The 18,871-nt window shown below is 51.1% G+C and overlaps 1 protein-coding gene and 1 long non-coding RNA gene across 4 annotated transcripts; one reads left to right on the top strand and one right to left on the bottom strand.

Moving 5' to 3' along the window:
* Nucleotides 1–1,347: 1,347 nt before the first annotated feature.
* Ccdc61 (coiled-coil domain containing 61) lies at nt 1,348–18,860 on the top strand. 3 transcript variants are annotated; one of them, XM_046455651.1, is made up of 14 exons: nt 1,348–1,396; nt 7,566–7,724; nt 7,969–8,051; nt 11,013–11,170; nt 12,380–12,541; nt 15,718–15,928; nt 16,020–16,102; nt 16,620–16,789; nt 16,904–16,979; nt 17,350–17,495; nt 17,572–17,650; nt 17,831–17,888; nt 18,358–18,430; nt 18,547–18,860. In XM_046455651.1, the coding sequence occupies exons 2-14, from the start codon at nt 7,577–7,579 to the stop codon at nt 18,642–18,644; spliced, it is 1,545 nt and encodes a 514-aa protein (XP_046311607.1). In that variant the 5' UTR covers nt 1,348–1,396; nt 7,566–7,576; the 3' UTR covers nt 18,645–18,860. The 3 variants fall into 3 exon arrangements, with proteins under 3 accessions (XP_046311607.1, XP_046311606.1, XP_046311608.1); XM_046455650.2 differs by lacking the exon at nt 1,348–1,396 and adding an exon at nt 4,469–4,948; XM_046455652.2 differs by lacking the exon at nt 1,348–1,396 and adding an exon at nt 5,483–5,636.
* On the bottom strand, nt 13,885–17,096 carry LOC124100224 (uncharacterized). Its single transcript, XR_009227907.1, has 2 exons — nt 16,851–17,096; nt 13,885–15,173 (listed from the first exon to the last, which is right to left on the bottom strand). It is a non-coding gene; the product is annotated as an uncharacterized LOC124100224 (long non-coding RNA).
* Nucleotides 18,861–18,871: the final 11 nt, after the last annotated feature.

Here is an 18,871-nt window from a genome sequence, read left to right as displayed (position 1 = left end):
AGCCTCAGCTATTTACCAAGACGTCCTCTCAAAATTTATAAAAAAAAAAAAAAAGAGGGTGGGAGGGTGGTGGGGGGGAATATGAGGATGTTTCTCAATGGCAGAATGCCCTGGGTTCAATGTTTAGTACCATTTAGAAAACAAACACGAGGTGCCAAGCCAGTGTCTAGTGTGGCATGAATGTGTCCTTTCGTGGCTTACCTAGAAGCTCTTGTGTAAGAGAAGTGAGTCAAGAATTGAAATGATTGAGCCAGAAGCTAGTCTGTGAAAACATTTTCTAAACTATGTAGCTAACATATGAATGAAACTTTATGAAAGTTTTCCAAAAAATTCAGATGAGATCACCAATACTGATTTGTGAAGCTGGGATTTTTTCTAAATTATAATGAATAATAACAAAAGCTCCATCAGCCAAGTAAGAGGCAATTAATTTTTCTCTTTCCACTGTACATAAGGATATTATGAAGTGTGTATGCAGCTCAAAAATTAGAAAACATGTCTTAGAGGTGCGTCAGGCAGTAAGTTAACAAAAACGTTACATTACCCTTTGGGATTTTGCAATGTTTGGGCTATTTCTCAGCTCTCTTTAATTTGTTATTATTTCACATTCTAAGTTAATTTTCATATTCCTATCCAGTTTGTGATTTTGTATTCTTTTAAAGAGGGCCCACCCCCTCAATTATATGAGCTGAATCCTCCCTCTTGATGACTCACGGGCTTGAAATAGGGGTCACTCACAAGCTCTGAGGTCCGGGATAGTAGCTATACCTCTCTGAGCCTGTTACCTTGGTGGTTAAATGGAGGTCATAATAGTGCTGCTTTGCCGGGTTGTTATAAACTTTAAATAAGCCAAGGCCTGCAAAGTGGTTAGTGCATGCCTGGGATGTACTAACCACTTTGAGCGATCAGAAGCAACAACCCATCTGGACGCTAGAAACCCTCCCGCAGCTTCCGGACAGCGGCCAAGACCTTCCAGTGCGCATGCACAAGCGACTCCACAAGTCCTCCCCTTCTCGGGGGCGAGGCCTACCCCGCCACAGGCGTGGTGGGCGGAACCAAGAGGCTACTTCCGGGATCCTCCCTCGACCCTACTTCAGGGAACAACCCTTTTATATGATTGGCAGTAGCATTAACCAGTAGTGATTAGGGATGAGACAGACGATGGGGGTTCTCCCAAAACTCATTTAGGAACACCTTTTCGAAGTTAACCAATCATAAGCTTTGAGTGGGAGGGTTCTCTTCTGGGGCGGGACAGAGTGATTGATGCCTTTATTGACTAATGGAAATTTGATTGCGGGTAAGCTAGGACCAATCAGAAGTGAGAGGGCCGGATCCTGGGGCGGGGCCTGTGCTTCGGCAGTTGAACCGCTCGCGAGGAGGGGTGTCCGCGGAGAAGGTGAGAGGCGGCGGGCGCGGCGGGTGCGCGGACTGGGGCTGCGATCTCGCGGGGGAGGGGTTCTCTGGGGAGAGGGGACTGCGGCGGGCAGCTGACCCGGCAGTGTGGGAATCGGCAGGGGGTGCCCTTTAACCCGGGTAGGCTGTTGAATGAGGGGTTGTGGGGCAGAGGTTAGTAGGTGAGTCGGGGGTGGGTGTTGCATAGGAGGGTCTTTAAAGGGGAGATTTTAATGCAGGAGACGGCAGATGGTGGGATTTAGAGATCCCCTTGTAATACAGCGTTGCGATTTAATGAGAGGTTTGAAGGCAGAGCATTATTCCAGCGCGGGGTGGATGGGCGGGCGGACCGGTTCCCTGTGGTGGGTTAGAAACTTTGGGTGGAGGGCTTGCGAAGAAACAACGTTGAGGGAGAGGGAACCTCCAGGGATCTGAGTGTGCTTTGTGACATGTGAAGCATATCACATGTAGCGTTTACTATGTTGTATTAACTTATTTTCCCCGATTGTTCTGGGGATGGAATCCAGGGGTTGCACGCGCTAGGTAAGTGCTCTATCACTGAGCTGCACCGAACCCCTGCATGAACTCTTACACTTCCTAACAAGCCCTCCCAGTGGTTAAGATTGAGTTCTGGCGTCTGGTTGCTGGAGTTTGAATCTTGGGTTTTGCTGCTGACCCTGAACATCACATGATTTTGGCAAGTTGTTTAGTTTCATCATCCTGAGAAGGACCTGTCTCCTCACCTAGTAGCCTCACTCTCTTTACCCAGTGATAACTCCCAGCTGTCTTTTTTCCAGTCTGGACCTTTGCCCTGGACTCCAGGGCCCACTGTGCGGTACTTGAAGGTATAGCTCACATCCAGACTGGAACTTGGCCCAAACAAACTTGTTGTTTATCCCCTTCAGCCTCCAAACCCAGCTGATGTCACCTTTGAAGTTGCCTGTCACTCCTCCCTTTTCTCTCACCCACATACACGGTCCACCCATCATTGTAGTCTGGATGGGATCCAACCAGTTCACTGGCACCTTTGCTGCCCCTGTGGTGCAAGCCATCTTTGGCTTTCCCTGCTCTGTTGCGTGGCATCCTCACTGGGCTCCCTGCATTTGTCCTTGACCCCCAAAGTCAAGGGATCCTGTTGAAACAAATGTCAGATCATGTCATTCCTGTTCAGGGCCCCTCTGGCTCACACTTCATTCAGCAAAAGTCCCTACCAGATCTCTAAGCAATCCAGCTTCCTCCTTCACCCTCCCCTCAATTCCCACCATTCCCAGATCCCCTGCCCCATTACTGCAGCCACCCTGGCTTCCTTACTGACCTTTGGACATAGCAAATACATTGCCACCTCAGGGCCTTTGTGTTTGCCATCCCCTCCATCTGGATTGGGCTCCTGCCCCATGTCTACATGGCTTCCCCCTCCCCTCTTTCAGGTCTCTATTCAGATGTCAACCTCATAGACAAGCCCTGCTGACCACTCAAGCTAAGAAAGCTCCTGTCACTTCCTGGCCCTATACCGGGCTTTGTTTTTCTCCATAACACTAACCACCGTGGGATAGCGATAATTTGTCTATGTCCATTGGGCTTCTCAGACCTGCTCACTAGAGTGTTTGGCTCTGGGTGGCCCCTGGAAGAGCATGTAGGTGTGTGAACAGTGTTACTTCTGTGATGCCACCATTAGCACCCTTCCTCTGGTCTCCCTGGGTATGGGGCAGGTTGCTGAACTTCTGTTTGGTGGTGGGAGTGGGGTAAAAAACTGGGCATATCGGGTGCCTGAGGGCAGAGAGTCTTAACAACTTAAGTGTCTGAAGGAGCTTATAGGAAATGCAGATTCCTGGGCCCACCCTAGAGATTGTGCTTCTCCAGGTGGGGACCAGGCCCAGGAGCCTGCATTTCCATAGGGGCCTAAGGTCATGCTGATGCCCCACAGTCCTCAGCTCCTTTGGAGAAATGCTGTGAGGCCTGTTCAGAACCTGGGTTGGAGAAGGCTGCTTCATTCTACATCAAGCTCCTTCTCTTAGGCTGATCCCCTGCTGGGCAGGGCCAGGAGTGGGGTGGTGGGATACTGGTTATCAGGACAGCCCCTGACTTAACCTGGGAGTCGGGAGGGCTTCCACATGAGAGGGCCTTGGAACTGAGACCAGGCGAGTGATTGGGAGTGAGCTGAGGGGAGAAGACCTGGGCTGTATCCACAGTGCTTCTGACCTGTTCCCTGGCATCTCCCATCAAATTGACAAGCATTCCCTAATCTATGCCATGCCAGGGTACTGATAATGTAAGATTAATCAAAATGACACTCTGGTCTGTCAATCAGTGGATCATATTGGTAACATCCAGTGACAGGCACCTGACACACCCTGAATGCATTAACAAACTTAATCTTCACAATCCAGTGAGACAGGAGTGCTTATCTCCCTGTGTTGATGGGGAAAGGCCCAGAGATGTCAAGTGCCTTTCTTAAGATTACACTGGGTAAGGGAGGAGCTGGGATCCGAACCCAGGAATCCCCAGCCTGCAGCAAGTACCATCCTTATACACGAGGCCACATTTAGGTTAGGGCTGAGACAGGAGCAGAGTTATGGGAGGAAAGGGCAGGTGGTCAGGGAAGGGCAGCTGGACAATGAGTAGGGTATGAATGCTCCCTCGCTGTGGAGTCGAAAGCAAGCCTCAGCTTTATCCTCTAAAATGGGGATGGTTATAAAACCTGCCAGAGAATTAAGGGAGTCCCAGGGTTATAAGCATGCTTGGTCCTTCTCAAAACGCATTTGAAGGACAGTACAAGTGGAGTATGGACACCCTGGGAGGCACTGGGGGCTGTGGGGTGCACTAAAGGACTTTTGTTTTTATATATTCCAGGGGGCAGTGGAAGGTTTTGTGTTTGGGGAAGTGCAGGGGTGAAGGGGAAGGGAATTCAGAATAGGGGAGAGGGGTGTCATCCAGGCCAGGCCACAGATGTGTGAGGGATGGGGGGTACGCTGCATTGGAGAAGCCAGTGAGGCCACGGCTGGGCTGGGATGTGTGGTGGTCACAGGGGCTGCAGAGGGTGGGCCAACAGCCATGGAGGGAGGGGCGGCTGCCCGGGGTTGGGTTTGCCCATGTTTGGTGTGGGGAGTAGTGGTGTGGATTTGTCTTTGGGGAGCCAGTGAGAAGGGCTCGCAGCTCCTACCCTGGGTGAGAGCTGTGAAGTCTGCCAGCCAGGTAGTGCAGTTGGGGAGGAGGAGCCAGGAGCGGTGATGTAACACTGGAAAGGAGAAGGGGTCACCTTAGTGAAGGGAGGGCTGGGGACTGGGAAATCGAGTGTGCAGTGAGCTGGAGGTTTGATGTCATGAACCCTGAACACTGGGGTCAGGAGTGTGGGCCAGAATGGGGTGCTGGGGTGCCCACACACGTGCAGGGTTGGGGGGTGACGTCATGAGTTGGTGAGGGCGGGGCCTGGAACGCGCTGCTGGGATGCAGGGTCAGGAGGCTGAGGCAGAGAAGAGGAGCTGGGAGAACCTGGGACTGGAATGAAATCAACAATCAGGATGGGCCCCTGGTCACACAGCGAAGATGGAAGCTGCAGGTAGAGGGATAGGGTGGGGCTGGAGGGGGGCGGGGGTGTTCTGGGAAGGCTCTCCGAAGGGAAGAGAGGTGGGAAATGTGTGTGCAGTGGAGAGGGGGCTTTATATACAATTTGGGAGGAATCCAAGGGAAATATGGGATGATAGAATACAGGCTAAAAGTGGGGTTACCTTGAATAAATATGCGGGCAGAATCCTGGCGAAATGATTTTTTTTTTTGGGGGGGAGAATTCTGGTGGGATATGTGGGGAACCCTAGGAAGATGGGGGGACTGGTGTAGGGAGAAGCAGTGTGACAGTTTCCCCCACCCCCCAATCAGTGAGAGATGGATGCAAATAGGAGACTTTGGAGGGGAGAGGGGACTGGTTTCTGGGGAACAGCACAAGGGGAGAGGGCTGGGACATGGAGGGAGCGAGATTCTGCAGAGAGAAGGGGAAGCCGAGCTAGAATCCGGTGGCCATCTAGGGAGTGAGGGTGGAGCTGGCAGAAGTGTGAGATGTTTGTCATCAGCCGCTAAGGACACTTTCGCTTCCCAGAAGAGATGGGCAGTGGGGAGGCACGTGTGTGGTGTAGGGGCGAGTTGGATTTAGGCAGATTGTTCCGAGGCTGAATGGCTGGGACCGAGGTGACTGGATGGGAGCTAAGGACATCAGACAGTTGAGCACGGAGAGGGGCCGCTGCTGTCACGGGGTGAGGATGGGGGGCTTATGTGGTGGAGTGGGGAAAGGAGGGCAGGGCCCGGTTGGCGGTAGGGATGGCGTGTGGCGGACCCCTTCCTCTCAGGTGCCACGAGTGGGGGCGGTGATGCTGCGTGGCTTCTTAGGTGTTCCGCGGGTTCCTCCAACGCCTTAGTAACCTCCGGTGCCTTGGTAACGGGGATGGCGCGCCCGCTGATTGGCTGGTGGAGTCTGAGGGGCGGGGTCTGTGGGCGGGGCCTGAGGGCGGGGTCCTGTACTCCCGGTGGGGTGGGGCCTGCGCTGCCAGGCACGGTATTAAGGGTCAGAAAATGAGGAATCTGTTGAAATGTGCAGCGATCTGCTTGCATGGAAATCAGGGATTTTTAGTCCAATACCTGAATCTCCAGAAAATAAAAGCACAATATCTGGATTCTGAGCTTTCTGGGGAAAGAGACTCCCAGATATCATGAGCCTTTACAAAAAGCACTAGAGACCCTTCCCCCAAATAAAGTTAAGAGCTCAGATCTAGAGACAGAGAGGTGTTTTTTAGGACCCCTGGGGTTCAGGCAGTTGTCCTTGGACCTCTGGGATAGGGGATCAATGGATGGGCCTAGGGTGTGGTATTCTGGGAGCCCCAGAAACAACAATAAGATAACAACCGCAAGATGATGGCAGTGTTAGTATGCATGGAATGTGTGCTGTGTGTCAGGCGCTGCTGAATTTTGCCAAAGATTTCAACACACTTCACTCATTTAATCCTCACACCAGTCCAAGGAGGTGGTGCTGCTAGCCAGCTGTAGGCTTGTCGGTGTGATCATCATCTGGCCACCTGTGACATCTCAGATCTCATCATTCAGCCCCCTCCCCTGTTCGTTCTCTTGCAGACTGCCAGCTTCCCTGCTGAACAGACCAGGAACATCTCACAGGGGCCTTTCCCTCTGCCTGGACAGTGATAGCCGTCTCCCTCCCTCCCTCCTTTCCTTCCCTTGGCCTTTGCTCAGAGAGGCCTCTCCTGGCCATCTTAGCTACAGAGCAGCCCCTTCCCCATCATTGGCTCCATTCTCCACCATTGGCATTTTTATATACCTGACTGCCCCACGGGGCATGGATACAGCCTGGTTTCTTATCACATCCCCATCATCCAGGATGCCACTTGCTTCATGGCTGGGATTCTGACTCATGGAGAGAGTAATTAACTTGCTCATGAGCAGGTGGGACCTGGATGGGAACTCAGGCAGCCCAGGCCCCCATTCTGAACCACCCCTAGGACTCCCGGGTGGAGGGCAGAGGCCTGGGAGTCTCCTCCAGCTAGCTCTTTGTTGACCTAACATAAGAGTAGTAGCTCTGTTGGCTAGGAGAAGGCATTTACGCTTATAATAGACTAATTAATAAAATCAATTATTAAATCGGTGTTAATATTTTCAGTATATCATATATAACATATGGAAGTGGCTATTCCTTGGATGTGATAACATTTTCTCCATACATTTTCTGGCCTCCTCACCTGTTCAGGTCTCTGCTCAATTGTCACCTACTCTGAGTGGCCTTCTCTGACCTGCCCAACCCCAATATTTCCCTCTCCAGTTTAATTTTTCTCCACAAATGTTTGCTGAATTAATGAATAAGTAATAATCAGTAGTACTGGTCCTGACTGACCTACCTATGGGTGTCACCCACTCTTGCTAGCCAGCCTGTGTTGGGCACAGTAGTGTGAGGACAGAGTTCTTGGAGCTTTTATGTATGTTGTTGAGTTGAATCCTCATGCTAACTCTGTGAGATAGGGGGCACAGTTTCCAGATGAGGAAACTGAGGCTCAGAGAGAAGTGAACTCATTTTCCCAAGGTGCAGCTGGTAAGTGGTGAACCCAGGATAGGAATGGTCTTCAGCTCAAAAGTCTGGCCTCTCAGCCCCTCTGGGTCTCTTGTCTCATCCCTCTCTCCAGTGACCCTGGCCATGGACCAGCCCGCTGGCCTTCAGGTGGACTACGTCTTCCGGGGTGTGGAGCATGCTGTGCGGGTGGTGGTTTCTGGGCAGGTGCTGGAGCTGGAGGTGGAGGACCGGATGACAGCCGACCAGTGGCGCGGCGAGTTCGATGCCAGCTGTGAGTGTGCCTCCCTTAGGTGGGCTCGCCTCCCATTCCCTAGGGCCAGCTTTCCCTAAAAGATGAGGTTCCCCCTAGTTCTGCCTGCCTGCCTCTTCTATCTGACCAGAGCTCCCAAGGTGGGGAGGTCTCATGCCCTAGGCCAGAGGCACCCAAGCTGGGTAGAGTCTGAGGGCTAGGATGTATTACCCTTGGGTTGGGCAAGTGGTCAGATATCAAGAGGGACTTTTTTCCCCCCACCCAGTCATTGAAGATTTGACTCATAAGACAGGGAACTTCAAACAGTTCAACATCTTCTGTAACATGCTGGAGTCGGCTCTCACCCAGGTAGGGACCAGGCATTGAGGGTTAGGGGTTGGTTCTGGGGTAGAGGCCCATGTGATGTTTGTGTGACCCTTTGTCTCCTTCATTGAAGGGATTGGGCTTTTTCTTTCTCAATTTAAGTGGATTTTCTGATTCTAAGTATAGTTATGTAGAAAATTCAGATTACAGAAATATAAAGAAGAAAACCATTCTGCTACTAGTATGCACCTTTGTTAATATTTCTGGTGAAAGTCGCCCCAGCCATTTCTTCATTTCTTTCCCCTTCCCCCACCTCTGTGTTGGCAGATCTGTAATTGACAATGAGTGGATATATTTTCCAAGGTATTCTACAACCAACTTTTTTTTTTTTTGGTACTGTGGACAGAGACACTTAATTACTGAGCCATATCCCCAGCCCTTTTTTTAATATTTTATTAGAGACAGGGTCTCACTGAGTTGCTTAGGGCCTCATTAAGTTGCTGAGGTTGGCTTTGAACTCACGATCCTTCTGCCCGAGCTGCTGGGATCACAGGCATGTGCCACCATGCCTGGCTTACAACCAACCTTTAAAAGATTCAACAATATTTCATAGGAATTTAGTCCCATCAGAGAGTTTAATAGTCTGTTCATTTCGTTTGCTGAGCATCTACAGGGTGCCCGGCACTGTCGCAGGCACTGGAGGTAGAGCAGTGAACCCAGGAGACCAGGTCTCTGCTGCTGACATTCTAGTGGGAGAGACAGACAGTTGAAAAAAATTTATAATGTCAAGTAGTTAAAAGTATTAATGGGAGAACAAAAGCAGGTTATAACTTAGGATATAGAGGGTATTTAGATATTTTTAAAAGTTATGAACCATATTGTTTCTCTGATTACAGATAAAATATGCCCTCATAAAACTGTGAAGATATTTGAGCATGACTCAGAGTCCTTTATAATTCCCTTTTTATTCTCCGTCCAGACTGTAACATTTTTCTTTGAATTCAGACTTACTATTGCCACTTCCTAGATGGGAACTCAGCCAGTCACTTCCCCCTCAATGCCTATAAACTGGGAATAATAGTAGTTCCCATTTCATAATATTGTGAAGATGATGAGTTACTATATGTAAAATGTTGGCTAATCATAACAGGTATACAGATACAGTTTTTTATTATTATCAACTTTTGAATTTATCATCCTTGTTAGTGGTTGCTTAATATTGTACGCATGCATCATGATGTATATAACCCAGTGGTTCTCAAACTGTTTGGTCTTATGACTCCTTTATACTCTTAAAAACTGTGGAGGACACCAAAGAGCTTTTGTTTATATAGATTCTATCTATCAATATTTATTTACCATATTAGGAATTAAAATAAATTTAAAGGAGTTTATGAGTTCATTTAGAAATAGCAATAGCAAACCTTTATGTTAACCTAAATATCATTTTAATGAAAAATACATTTTCTAAAAGAAAAATTACATTTTTGCAAATCTGTTTAATGTCTGGCTTCATGATAGAAAATTCTGGATTCTCACATGCTCCTGTATTTAGTCTTTTGTGCTATGTTTTGGTTGAAGAATATATAGAAAAATCCTGCCTTACACAGGTACATAGTTAGAAAAGGTAGTATTTTAATAGCTTTTTCAAATAGTTGTGATTATTCATCTTTGTTAACACTAAAACTGGACAAGTGTAGTTTCTTGAAGGTTAGTTGCAGTGTGGAATCTGAAATCTCATCAGCGAACTTATATTGTTGCTTTAAAAAGATTCAGACCTGTTAATTGAGGCTGGGGCTGGAGCTCAGGAGCAGAGTGCTCAAGCAGCATTTGCAAGGCCCTGGTTTGGTTTCCAGCACTGCAGAATAAAGAAAACCCAAACCTAAGGCCCTCTTCCCCCAGCAAACCCGAGGCTGCATCTTGTACTCTGCATGGCTTTTTAAGTGAGTTTGTAATATCACACATTGGTCATTTGGAAAATATTGCTTCATTGAGTTACACAGACCTTTCAAATGTTGACCCATTTTATGATTGAAAGCCAGGAGTGACATTTAGTAACATCCCCACTGATCTCAACAGGCTGAGTCTTGAAACAGGGAAAAGCCCTCAAGCATAGTGCAAGGGCAAATTTTCCAAAATTCTAATTCGAATTCCAAGTGCAAAGCTTGAAGTTTATCATTGGCAACCAACTCGGATACTGTTTTCCTTGCAGACAGGCTCACTGTGTTCATTTTGGAAAAAATGCCTGCCAAGTGCCCAGCTCTGAAGGAACCATAGTTTTGTCTGTCAGTTCTTTCAAGTAAAAATACTGTTCCATGAAAAAGTGGCTTATTTGGTTTGAAACGTGGTTGCACAAGGGCTTTCCGCAGGCCACTGTCAGGGCTTGGATATGCAGCAGGGGCACCTGGTGGCTCCTGCCCGATTTCTTGTACAGAAGAGTGAAGAGACGGGCACTTGGAGGTCTTGGGTCAACAAATGGAGCAGTTTCACTGCTTCCACATGAACGTTTCTGTTTCACCTCTTGTGTTGAATTTGTTGGTTTGCTTGCTGATTTCTTCTTCCTCATCCGAGCCCGATGAGGCTGCCTGGCATGGAGAAGCTGGGGACCACTGGTGCAGCTGGTTTGATTTCGCCAAGGCGGCAGCAGTTTCCCAAAGCCACCCTTGCCTTTGCATCATTAGCGTGAATATCAACCCAGAAGAAATAGAAAGCACACCAAGTCTTTGCATCATTATGAAAATAGTTTTGGCCTCATGGGCTCCCGAGAGGGCCCCCAGGTCCTGCAGACAACATGTAGAGAGCCACAGACCTAAGCCACCCCCGAGCATGAAGGTTCTTTGTAGCTTCTTTCGCCAGTCCTGTCCTGTGCGCATGCCCAGATCCTGTCCCGCAGCCTCAGCGCAGGGTAGTCCAGCTGCCCGGGGCGAGGTGGTCCTGGGAGTGTGGGTGTGTGCTCTGGGGTGGCCCTGCCAGCCCTGGGGCAGCTTCTTCCTTCCTCTCCAATAGAGCAGTGAATCGGTCACCCTAGACCTTCTGACCTACACAGACCTGGAGTCCCTGCGGAACCGCAAGCTGGGGGGTCGCCCGAGCACTTTGGCCCCTAGATCGAACCAGCTCAACTCCAAGCGCTACCTGATCCTTATCTATTCTGTGGAGTTTGACAGGTGGGCACAAGGGGCCGGCTCCAGGCCCGGGCTGGTGGGCAGGGCTGGGGGAAGAACCCCTTGGAGCCTGGATCATGCGGGGGTGTTATTTATGCTTTGCCTTTGGAGTCTTGGGTGTGGGGTTTACATTATTTATTATTGTGTTTGGCTACAAGTAGCCGAATAACCATTACTAGTGTTTGTTTATTTATTTCAAGATACTGAGGATTGAATCCAGGGTTGCTATACCACTGCCTACTTCTGTAGCCCTTCTAATTTAATTTTGAGTCAAGATCTCTCTAAGTTGCTGAGGCTGGCTTCAAACTTGCCATCCTCCTGCCTCAGCCTCCCACATCACTGGGATTACAGGCATACACCATTGTGCTTGGCTCCATTGCCAGTGCTTTCAACAAGCAACAGTTTATCACATAACAAAATGTCTAGATGACTGCCAATCAACAGTTCCATTAGGAACTCAGGCTGTTTTTGTTTTATTTTTTCCTTTGTCATACTTAAGATATTGGCATTTTGACTTCATATTTATCTCTTACAGTCACAAAATAGCTGCTGTATCTCCAGGCATTACGTCTGTATTAAAGCAGGTAGAAAAGGGACAGCGCTGAGTTTGCTAATTGAATTTGCTGGTTTATCAGGAAAACAAAAATATGGCCAAAAGACTCCTAACAGATTTCTCATAATATTTGGCCATTTGTAGAGGATTGCTGGGAAAGTGAGTGTATGGCTTTGTAGCTGTTCTGACAGGGAGAAGGGAACTGGGAATGATTCTGGAGTAGCTGAGGGCAGCGTCTGCCCCTCTTGGTAATGGCTGCTGGATGTTCTAGTGGGAAGGGGCCAGTCCTCTGTGAATTGTAGACAGCGGGGCAGTTAACCAACCTGCAATCCTTTTCCTCAGCCAAGGGGTGACCAGCTCAGGCAACCGGAACCTCTCACTGTGGAGTCTGAATTAGGACTGTGCTCGGCTGGTCACATGTCCTCTCTGCCAGCAGTGTGCAACACAAAATTGCCTGAGACTGCTCCAGGGCCTAGTCCCTGTGGTCTCAGAAGTGCGTGGAAGAGGCCCCTAGGGGTGGCTGGTACAAGGGGCCTGGGGCAGGGCAGGGCAGGGCATGGGGCGTGGGTTGTGTTTTGACTCTGGCTCTCAGAACCTGGTTTCACCCTCAGGCAGCTGCTCAGCCTCTGAGATGCCCTGGTTCTAATCCCCCTCTTCAGGATTCACTACCCGCTGCCCCTTCCGTACCAGGGCAAGCCAGACCCTGTGGTCCTGCAGGGCATCATCCGCTCACTGAAGGAGGAGCTGGGCCGCCTCCGAGGGCTGGACGGCCAGGATGCTCGGGACTCTCGGGAGACTGAGATCTGGCACCTGCGGGAGCAGTGAGTCTGGGAGGGGTGGGCGGCCAGGGCTGGGGGTGGGGGGCAGGGGCCTCCGTGCCATCCCTCATCCACCCTGTTCATTCTGAGCTCTCCTGTGTGCCTGCCTTGTGCTGGGTGGTGCTCGGGACACAGCGGTGACCACGACAATCTGGCCTTTCCCTCTTGGACTTCCAGCCAGTGAGGGAGACAGAAATGTCTGTGGACACTGAAGGCTCAGAGTAGGTGGGGCTGGTCCTGAGGGGGTCCTCGTCCTCCCTGTTGGCAGAGGAAGCGGCAGGTGTGCAGGCAGGCCGAGAGTCACTTAAGTCCACCTTCAGCAGGTGTCTCTGGCCCCTCCCTGCCCCTCATGTGGTGCCCAGCCCAGCGCAAGTGAATGCTAATCACATGGCCACCCAGGCTGTCTCCCTAAGCAGAGATGGGGTGAAGAGGGGAGGGACAGGGCCTGACCGGCTTTGGGGCGGGTTAGGAGGAGTTGGGCAAGAGTGTTCTAGACAAAGGGAACAGCGCGTGCAGTCCTGGTGCTGGTGGAAACATGATGTAATAATAATAATAATAGTACCAGAGACTATGTTTAGTGAGCATTTACCTGCGTGCCAGGGACCCTGTTCAATGCTTTGTGGGGAATTAATTTTATTCTCAAAGCTGCCCTATGAGGTAGACAGGTGGGCACTGCTGTCGTCCTCATTTTATAGAGTCCCAGAGAAGTTAGGAGACTTTCCCCAGGTCACTCAGTGAGTGATACAGCCAAGCTAGACCTCAGACCCAGGCAGCCAGTGCCAAGCCCCTCCTCCCTGCTGGTGTGCCCTGTTGACAGCTGCTAGCCCAGGACTGAGCGCCAAGTGCTCACAGAGCAGATTGGTCCTCTCTTTTGCCAGGAATGGGAACTTATGGGGCTGGGAGACATGTGGCCGTGCACAGCTGGATGGGGAGGGAGGAAAGCCACAGTGGGGAGGCCAGGGTGGGAAGCAGGAGAAGCTTCACGGATCAGTTCTTTCCTGGGTAGGGTTGTGTGCACATGCACTTTCCAGAATGGCCACAAGGTGGCGCCCCAGCCTTTTGGATCGCAAAGGGGAACTTCAACATTTTGCCAAAAATGTGGTCATCTGAATGTTTTATCTTCCTAATTGATTTTAGTTTTCAGGCAGAGTGAGAACAACTGAGTTAATGTGTAGCTTTGACAGATATTGATGATTGTTGGCTGGATTGATTTTTCACTACAAGGATCATAAGTGGTGATCTAATTCCATAGTTCTTTCTGCTTTTGTTAGCTTCAGGTTTTCAATAAAGAAAAACATTCTCTCATTTGGTTTCCCCCAGGTACATTTTGTACCGGAAAGGCATGATTAATGCTTAACTCTTTCTTTTATTTAACTTTCATCAGAATAATGTATTGGTTCCTTCTCATTCACCATGGAGATCAGTGACTTTTGTTCTTGTATCATTATAAACTCTGTGAACTTCAACTTAATTGATCTTGTGTTGGTTTCCTATGGCTTCTGTGACAAAGTTCCACAAAATTGGTGGCTTTAAAACACCGAAATTTGTTGTCTTCCAGTTCTGGAGGCCAGAGTTCTGAAACCACTTTCACTGGACTGAGGTCAAGACATCGGCAGGGCTGGGCTCCCTCCAGAGACGCTGGGGGACTCTGTTGCCTCTTCCAGCTTCTGGTGTCTGCTGACATTCTTTGGCTTATGACCACCTCACTCCAGTCTCTGCCTGTGGTCACACTGTCCTTTCCTCTTCTGTGTCTAGTTTCTCTGATTCTGAATCGGGATACTTGGGATTACATTTAGGGCCCACCCTGATAAGCCAGGAAAATCTCATCTCAAGATCCTTAATTTATCAGACCCATAAGTGCCTTGTTGCCATATCAGCTAAGAGTCACAGATTCCAGGGAAAAGGACGGGGATATCTCTTTTTCCTCAGGGAGGGGGGCACTATTTAGCCTGCCACAGATTCATTAATTGCATTCATTCTTTTTTTAAATGTTTTTTTAGATGTTGATAGACCTTTATTTTATTCATTTATTTATATGCGGTGCTGAGAATCGAACCCAATGCCTCACACATGCTAGGCAAGTGAGCCACAACCACTGAGCCACAACCTCAGCCTTGCATTTATTCTTTGTGATGTAGATAATGTCTTGTCTTTGGCCAGTAGGAACCCTTCATGTTGAAATGACCCAGGAGTTTGAGGCCAGCTTGGGTAACAGAGCTTGTAACTCTTTATATACAATATTTTCATAGTTCTAGAGTCAGAGTGAAAAAGGGGTTTCCATTCAGAGAGGTCCAGTTTCTATCCCTGTTCTTCCTCCTTTTTCCACGGGTAATCAGTCCTCCTCCCCCTGCTTTTTTTTTATGGTGCTGGGGATTGAACCCAGGGCCCCACACTTGCTAGGTAAGTACTTTTATCACGGCTACATCTCCAGTCAGTCCTTCCCCATTTTAAAGCTTTTTAGTTATTCTATTCTGAAAATATGAACATACCTGTAATTTATAATTACGTTCTTTTATAAAAAGGGACTTGCAGAACCCAGTCTTCTGTGCTGATTTACAATGTATCCTGGTGACCACCTGGGGGCAGAAGACAGGTCCTCCTCATCCATTCCTTTCCACAGTTGTTGGCACTCTGCCTGGAAGTACCACAGAAATTCAGCTAGTTCTGTTGATGGGCATTTTGGTTATTTCTACTCTTTCACATCAAAGAGCCTTATGTATATGTCATTTCCTCAAAGAGGCATTTTGATCACGTAGTGACCTGGTCAGATTTGCATTTCATAAAATCCTCTGGTGAGAGACAGAGGGAAGATCTGGCTGGGAAGGTCCTGGAGGCCAGAGTAAGGACTCAGGGCCAGGCTTTCATGGTGTAGAGATGGCCAGACGGATGAAATCTTTAAAAATCAGAACGCAAACGCCGTGTCCCCCACCCCTCACGGGTGTGTGTGTGTGAGAGATGGGGTCGTGCCCGTCTCATGGGATGAATGAGGGTGATGTGACTGTGTCCCTTCCCCCGCGGAGATAACCACCTTAACCACTCCACCCGGGGGGCAGCTGGGACTGATGGGATCCCGTTCCCACTTGGTGGGGAGGTGAAAGGTTTGGCCATGCCCAGCCCCGGTGGAGAAGCAGGATTGGAGGGGCCGTGCGCCTTCAGCCCTCGCCACCTGCTCCCCGTAGGGTGTCTCGCCTGGCATCTGAGAAGCGGGAGCTGGAAGCACAGCTGGGCCGGTCTCGTGAGGAGGCGCTGGCCGGGCGGGCGGCGCGCCAGGAGGCAGAGGCGCTGCGCGGGCTGGTGCGCGGCCTGGAGCTAGAGCTGCGGCAGGAGCGCGGCCTGGGTCACAGGGGAGCCGGCCGCCGCAGCCAGGACTGCCGCCGCCTGGCTAAGGAGGTGAGGGGGCCGGGTGGCCGGCGGGTATGGCCCGCAGGGCGCGGACGCTGGCCTCATCCTGGACCACGCCGCTCCCCTCCACTTCCTGCAGCTGGAGGAGGTGAAGGCGTCCGAGCGGAGCCTGAGATCCCGGCTGAAGACGCTGAACTGCGAGCTGGCCTTGTACAAAAGGGGGTGAGGGACCTCGGCCAGGGGAGGGCGGGGCCGGGAGGGGGTGGAGTCCGAGGCAGGTGGGAGAGGATAGGCGGAGCCTGGAGGTGGGCGTGGCTTGTCGGGTAGGAGGGTCCTAAACGTGGGGCTTAGGGAGGGATTCGTAATACTAGTGGAAATGGTGGGCGGAGCCTGTGGGGAGATGGGCAGGACTTGAGGGGAAGGGCCAAGGTATTGTGCGGAGCGACCAGGTGTGGCTCATCTGTGGGATCAGGAAGATAGTGCCAGCATTTATGGGGGTGGGTGGAAGAAAATTGGGAAGGGTTTTCAGGGGTCTGTGGGAGGCCTGGGAAAAAGAGTCGTGAATGTTATGTAGGGAAGTGACAGGCGTCTGTGGGGTTGGGAGAGAAGGAGCGCGGCGGAGAGTGCCCGGTGGGTCAGCGTGAACTTGCAGGAATTGGTGGGGATAGGCCTGGGGATTCAGAGAAAGGCTGGGGTTGTCTTGGCCTGCGGAAACTAATAGCGCATCCTGTGCTCTCAGGAGGCGGTCTTCACCCGCGGTGCCTCCCCCAGCCCGGGAAGGCCGGGCTTCATCGTCCCGGGAGCGCTCCACGTCTCGTGGCCGCGCCGCCGCCCGTTCCTCATCCCGGGAGAGCGGCCATGGGATCCGAGGTCGAGGCCGACCTGCCCGCCCCTCGCCTTCGCCCACAGGTCTCTCTCCACCCATCCTGCCCTGCCCTGCCCTGCCTTGGGGGGAGGCGGAACAGACTACCGTTGTGAGAGCCTGATTCAGCCTCCTCTCTCCACTTGCCCACACTGTCATAGGTGGTCGTGTGACCCGTTTCGACCCCACGGCCTTTGTGAAAGCAAAGGAGAAGAAGCAGAAAGAGATCAGGATGAAGTTAGTGCGCATTCTCTCTTCCCTGCCCTTATTCCCCTCCGGTACTGGTTCCCTAACCTGTGCTTACTCTCTTGCCACTGGTGTCCCCGCCTCCTATCAGCCTCTGTCTCCTGTCACCTGCAGCATGTCTCCTCTTCCCCTTCCCCGTTCCCACTTCTCACCTGACCCCACCTCCTCTCCTGACCCCTTACTGAACTGCTTACTTGTTCCCTCCCCCACCCCCAACTTGGTCTGGGTTCCCGCATCTTTTTCCTCTCCCAGGACAAGTTACCTCTGGTGGATCATCGGCTCTCGCAGCGACGCCCTTCCTGCATTAGTTGGGCGCACAGCGGGGCGTCTCCTTTTCGTTTTTTTTTTTTTTTTTTTTCAGGCAACAGCAGCAGCAGCGGAACCGATTGGGTAGTGGAGGGAGCGGGGATGGCCCTTCCATCTCATGGTCTCGTCAGACCCGGCCCCCAGCTGCCGTGACTGGCCGTGGGGACGCAGCTAACCGCTCCCGGAACCGCAGCTCCTCGGGTAACGGGCTTGGAGCTGGGGGCAGGCGGGGCGGGGCTGGCGATTGCAGGGGACTCACACCTGCCTCTCGCTCTAGTGGACAGTTTCCGCAGCCGCTGCTCCTCTGCCAGCTCCTGCAGCGAGTTCGAAGATTTCTCTGAGTCACTCTCCAGAGGGTAAAACTTGGATCCTGGTAGGATCATCTCGAAAGGGTGTTTGGGGAGACTGGAAACCTTCTTTTGCAGGGAAATTGGGTGATGGAGGCTGGGGGGTGGTGGTTCTTAAAACTTCAAAGGCGGAGCAGGTGGGCTGTAGCAAGGACTCCACGTTGGTCCTTGATTACCTTCCTCTCTCAGCCTTCGCCGCGGCCGTGGGAAACCACCCAGCCCTACACCGTGGAGTGCGTCCAATATGGTGAGTGTCTCTCCCAGGCCTTGGAGTAGGAGAGGTGATTAGCATTAAGCTCCTGGCAGCCAGCTGTCCCAGTTTCCCATGATTCCCTCCTTGGGATCAGGTTGCAGAGGTGACTCTGAAAGGCCTCAAAAAACAGGGTGTTTTGCCACTGTGGGATTGGAGAGAAATAGTGGGGGACACAGGATCTAGGTCCAAATTGCCAGGTCTTCACACCTGGCTCTTTCTACCTGAATGACCGGAAATACTCATTACTTATCTCTGGGTTGCACTTTCTTAATCAAGGATGGTTCCCTTAAAGGGTCCTTGTGATGACACAGGAGGATATTTTGGTGCCCAGTAGGTGTCAGCCCTTATTTCCCCTGAGGTCCTTGGTTTTAGAAATTCCAGTGGAATTGGGGTTGGGGTGGGGGCAAGAACAGAGGGAAGGTGCCTGATCCCCTTTGTTGCTTTCTTGTTTTCCCATCACCAGAAGTGCACCTCTCAGGAACACAGCAATCATCGGAGACACCTGGCAAATTCAGGGGGCTGGGTCCCCATCAAAGGTGAGTGCACCAGCCCCAGATCCTGCAGGGAAGGGACTGAGGGCAGCGCATGGGCCCTGAGCTCCCTCTGGCTGCAGGCCCTTCATAGCCCCCCATACCCATGCCTGCTCTCACAGAGTACAGCTCCGACCACCAGGCGGCTGATATGGCTGAAATAGATGCCCGCCTGAAGGCCTTGCAAGAATACATGAATCGACTGGACACCCGGTCATGACCATGGAGAGGTGGTACTGCCCCTCCACCACCATTCACCAGTGGGTATGGTGTGGGGTAGGGCCGGGGCGGCCTTCCAGCCCCACCCAGGCTCCACCCCTCCAGGTGCTCCTGAGGTCTTAGGTTTGTGAAGCCCTGACCCCACCCACTCTCCAGGCAGTGCATGCTGGGAGATAGGGTATGTGTGTTTTGTAAATAAACTTGTTTGTCCTTGGGACCCCTCAACTT

The sequence above is a fragment of the Marmota monax genome, unplaced genomic scaffold, assembly GCF_021218885.2.
Source record: "Marmota monax isolate L192 unplaced genomic scaffold, Marmota_monax_Labrador192_F-V1.1 WCK01_AAM20220418_F8-fsc00149, whole genome shotgun sequence".
Classification (NCBI taxonomy): Eukaryota; Metazoa; Chordata; class Mammalia; order Rodentia; family Sciuridae; genus Marmota; species Marmota monax.
Note: the sequence above shows the minus strand (reverse complement) of the source record. Positions and strands in the feature narration are given on the sequence as shown.

Coding starts and splice junctions, on each gene's coding strand:
- Ccdc61 (XM_046455650.2), top strand. Junction 12,542..15,717: donor ATCTGGCACCTGCGGGAGCA/GTGAGTCTGGGA, acceptor TGCTCCCCGTAG/GGTGTCTCGCCTGGCATCTG. Junction 16,980..17,349: donor CAGAAAGAGATCAGGATGAA/GTTAGTGCGCAT, acceptor TTTTTTTTTCAG/GCAACAGCAGCAGCAGCGGA.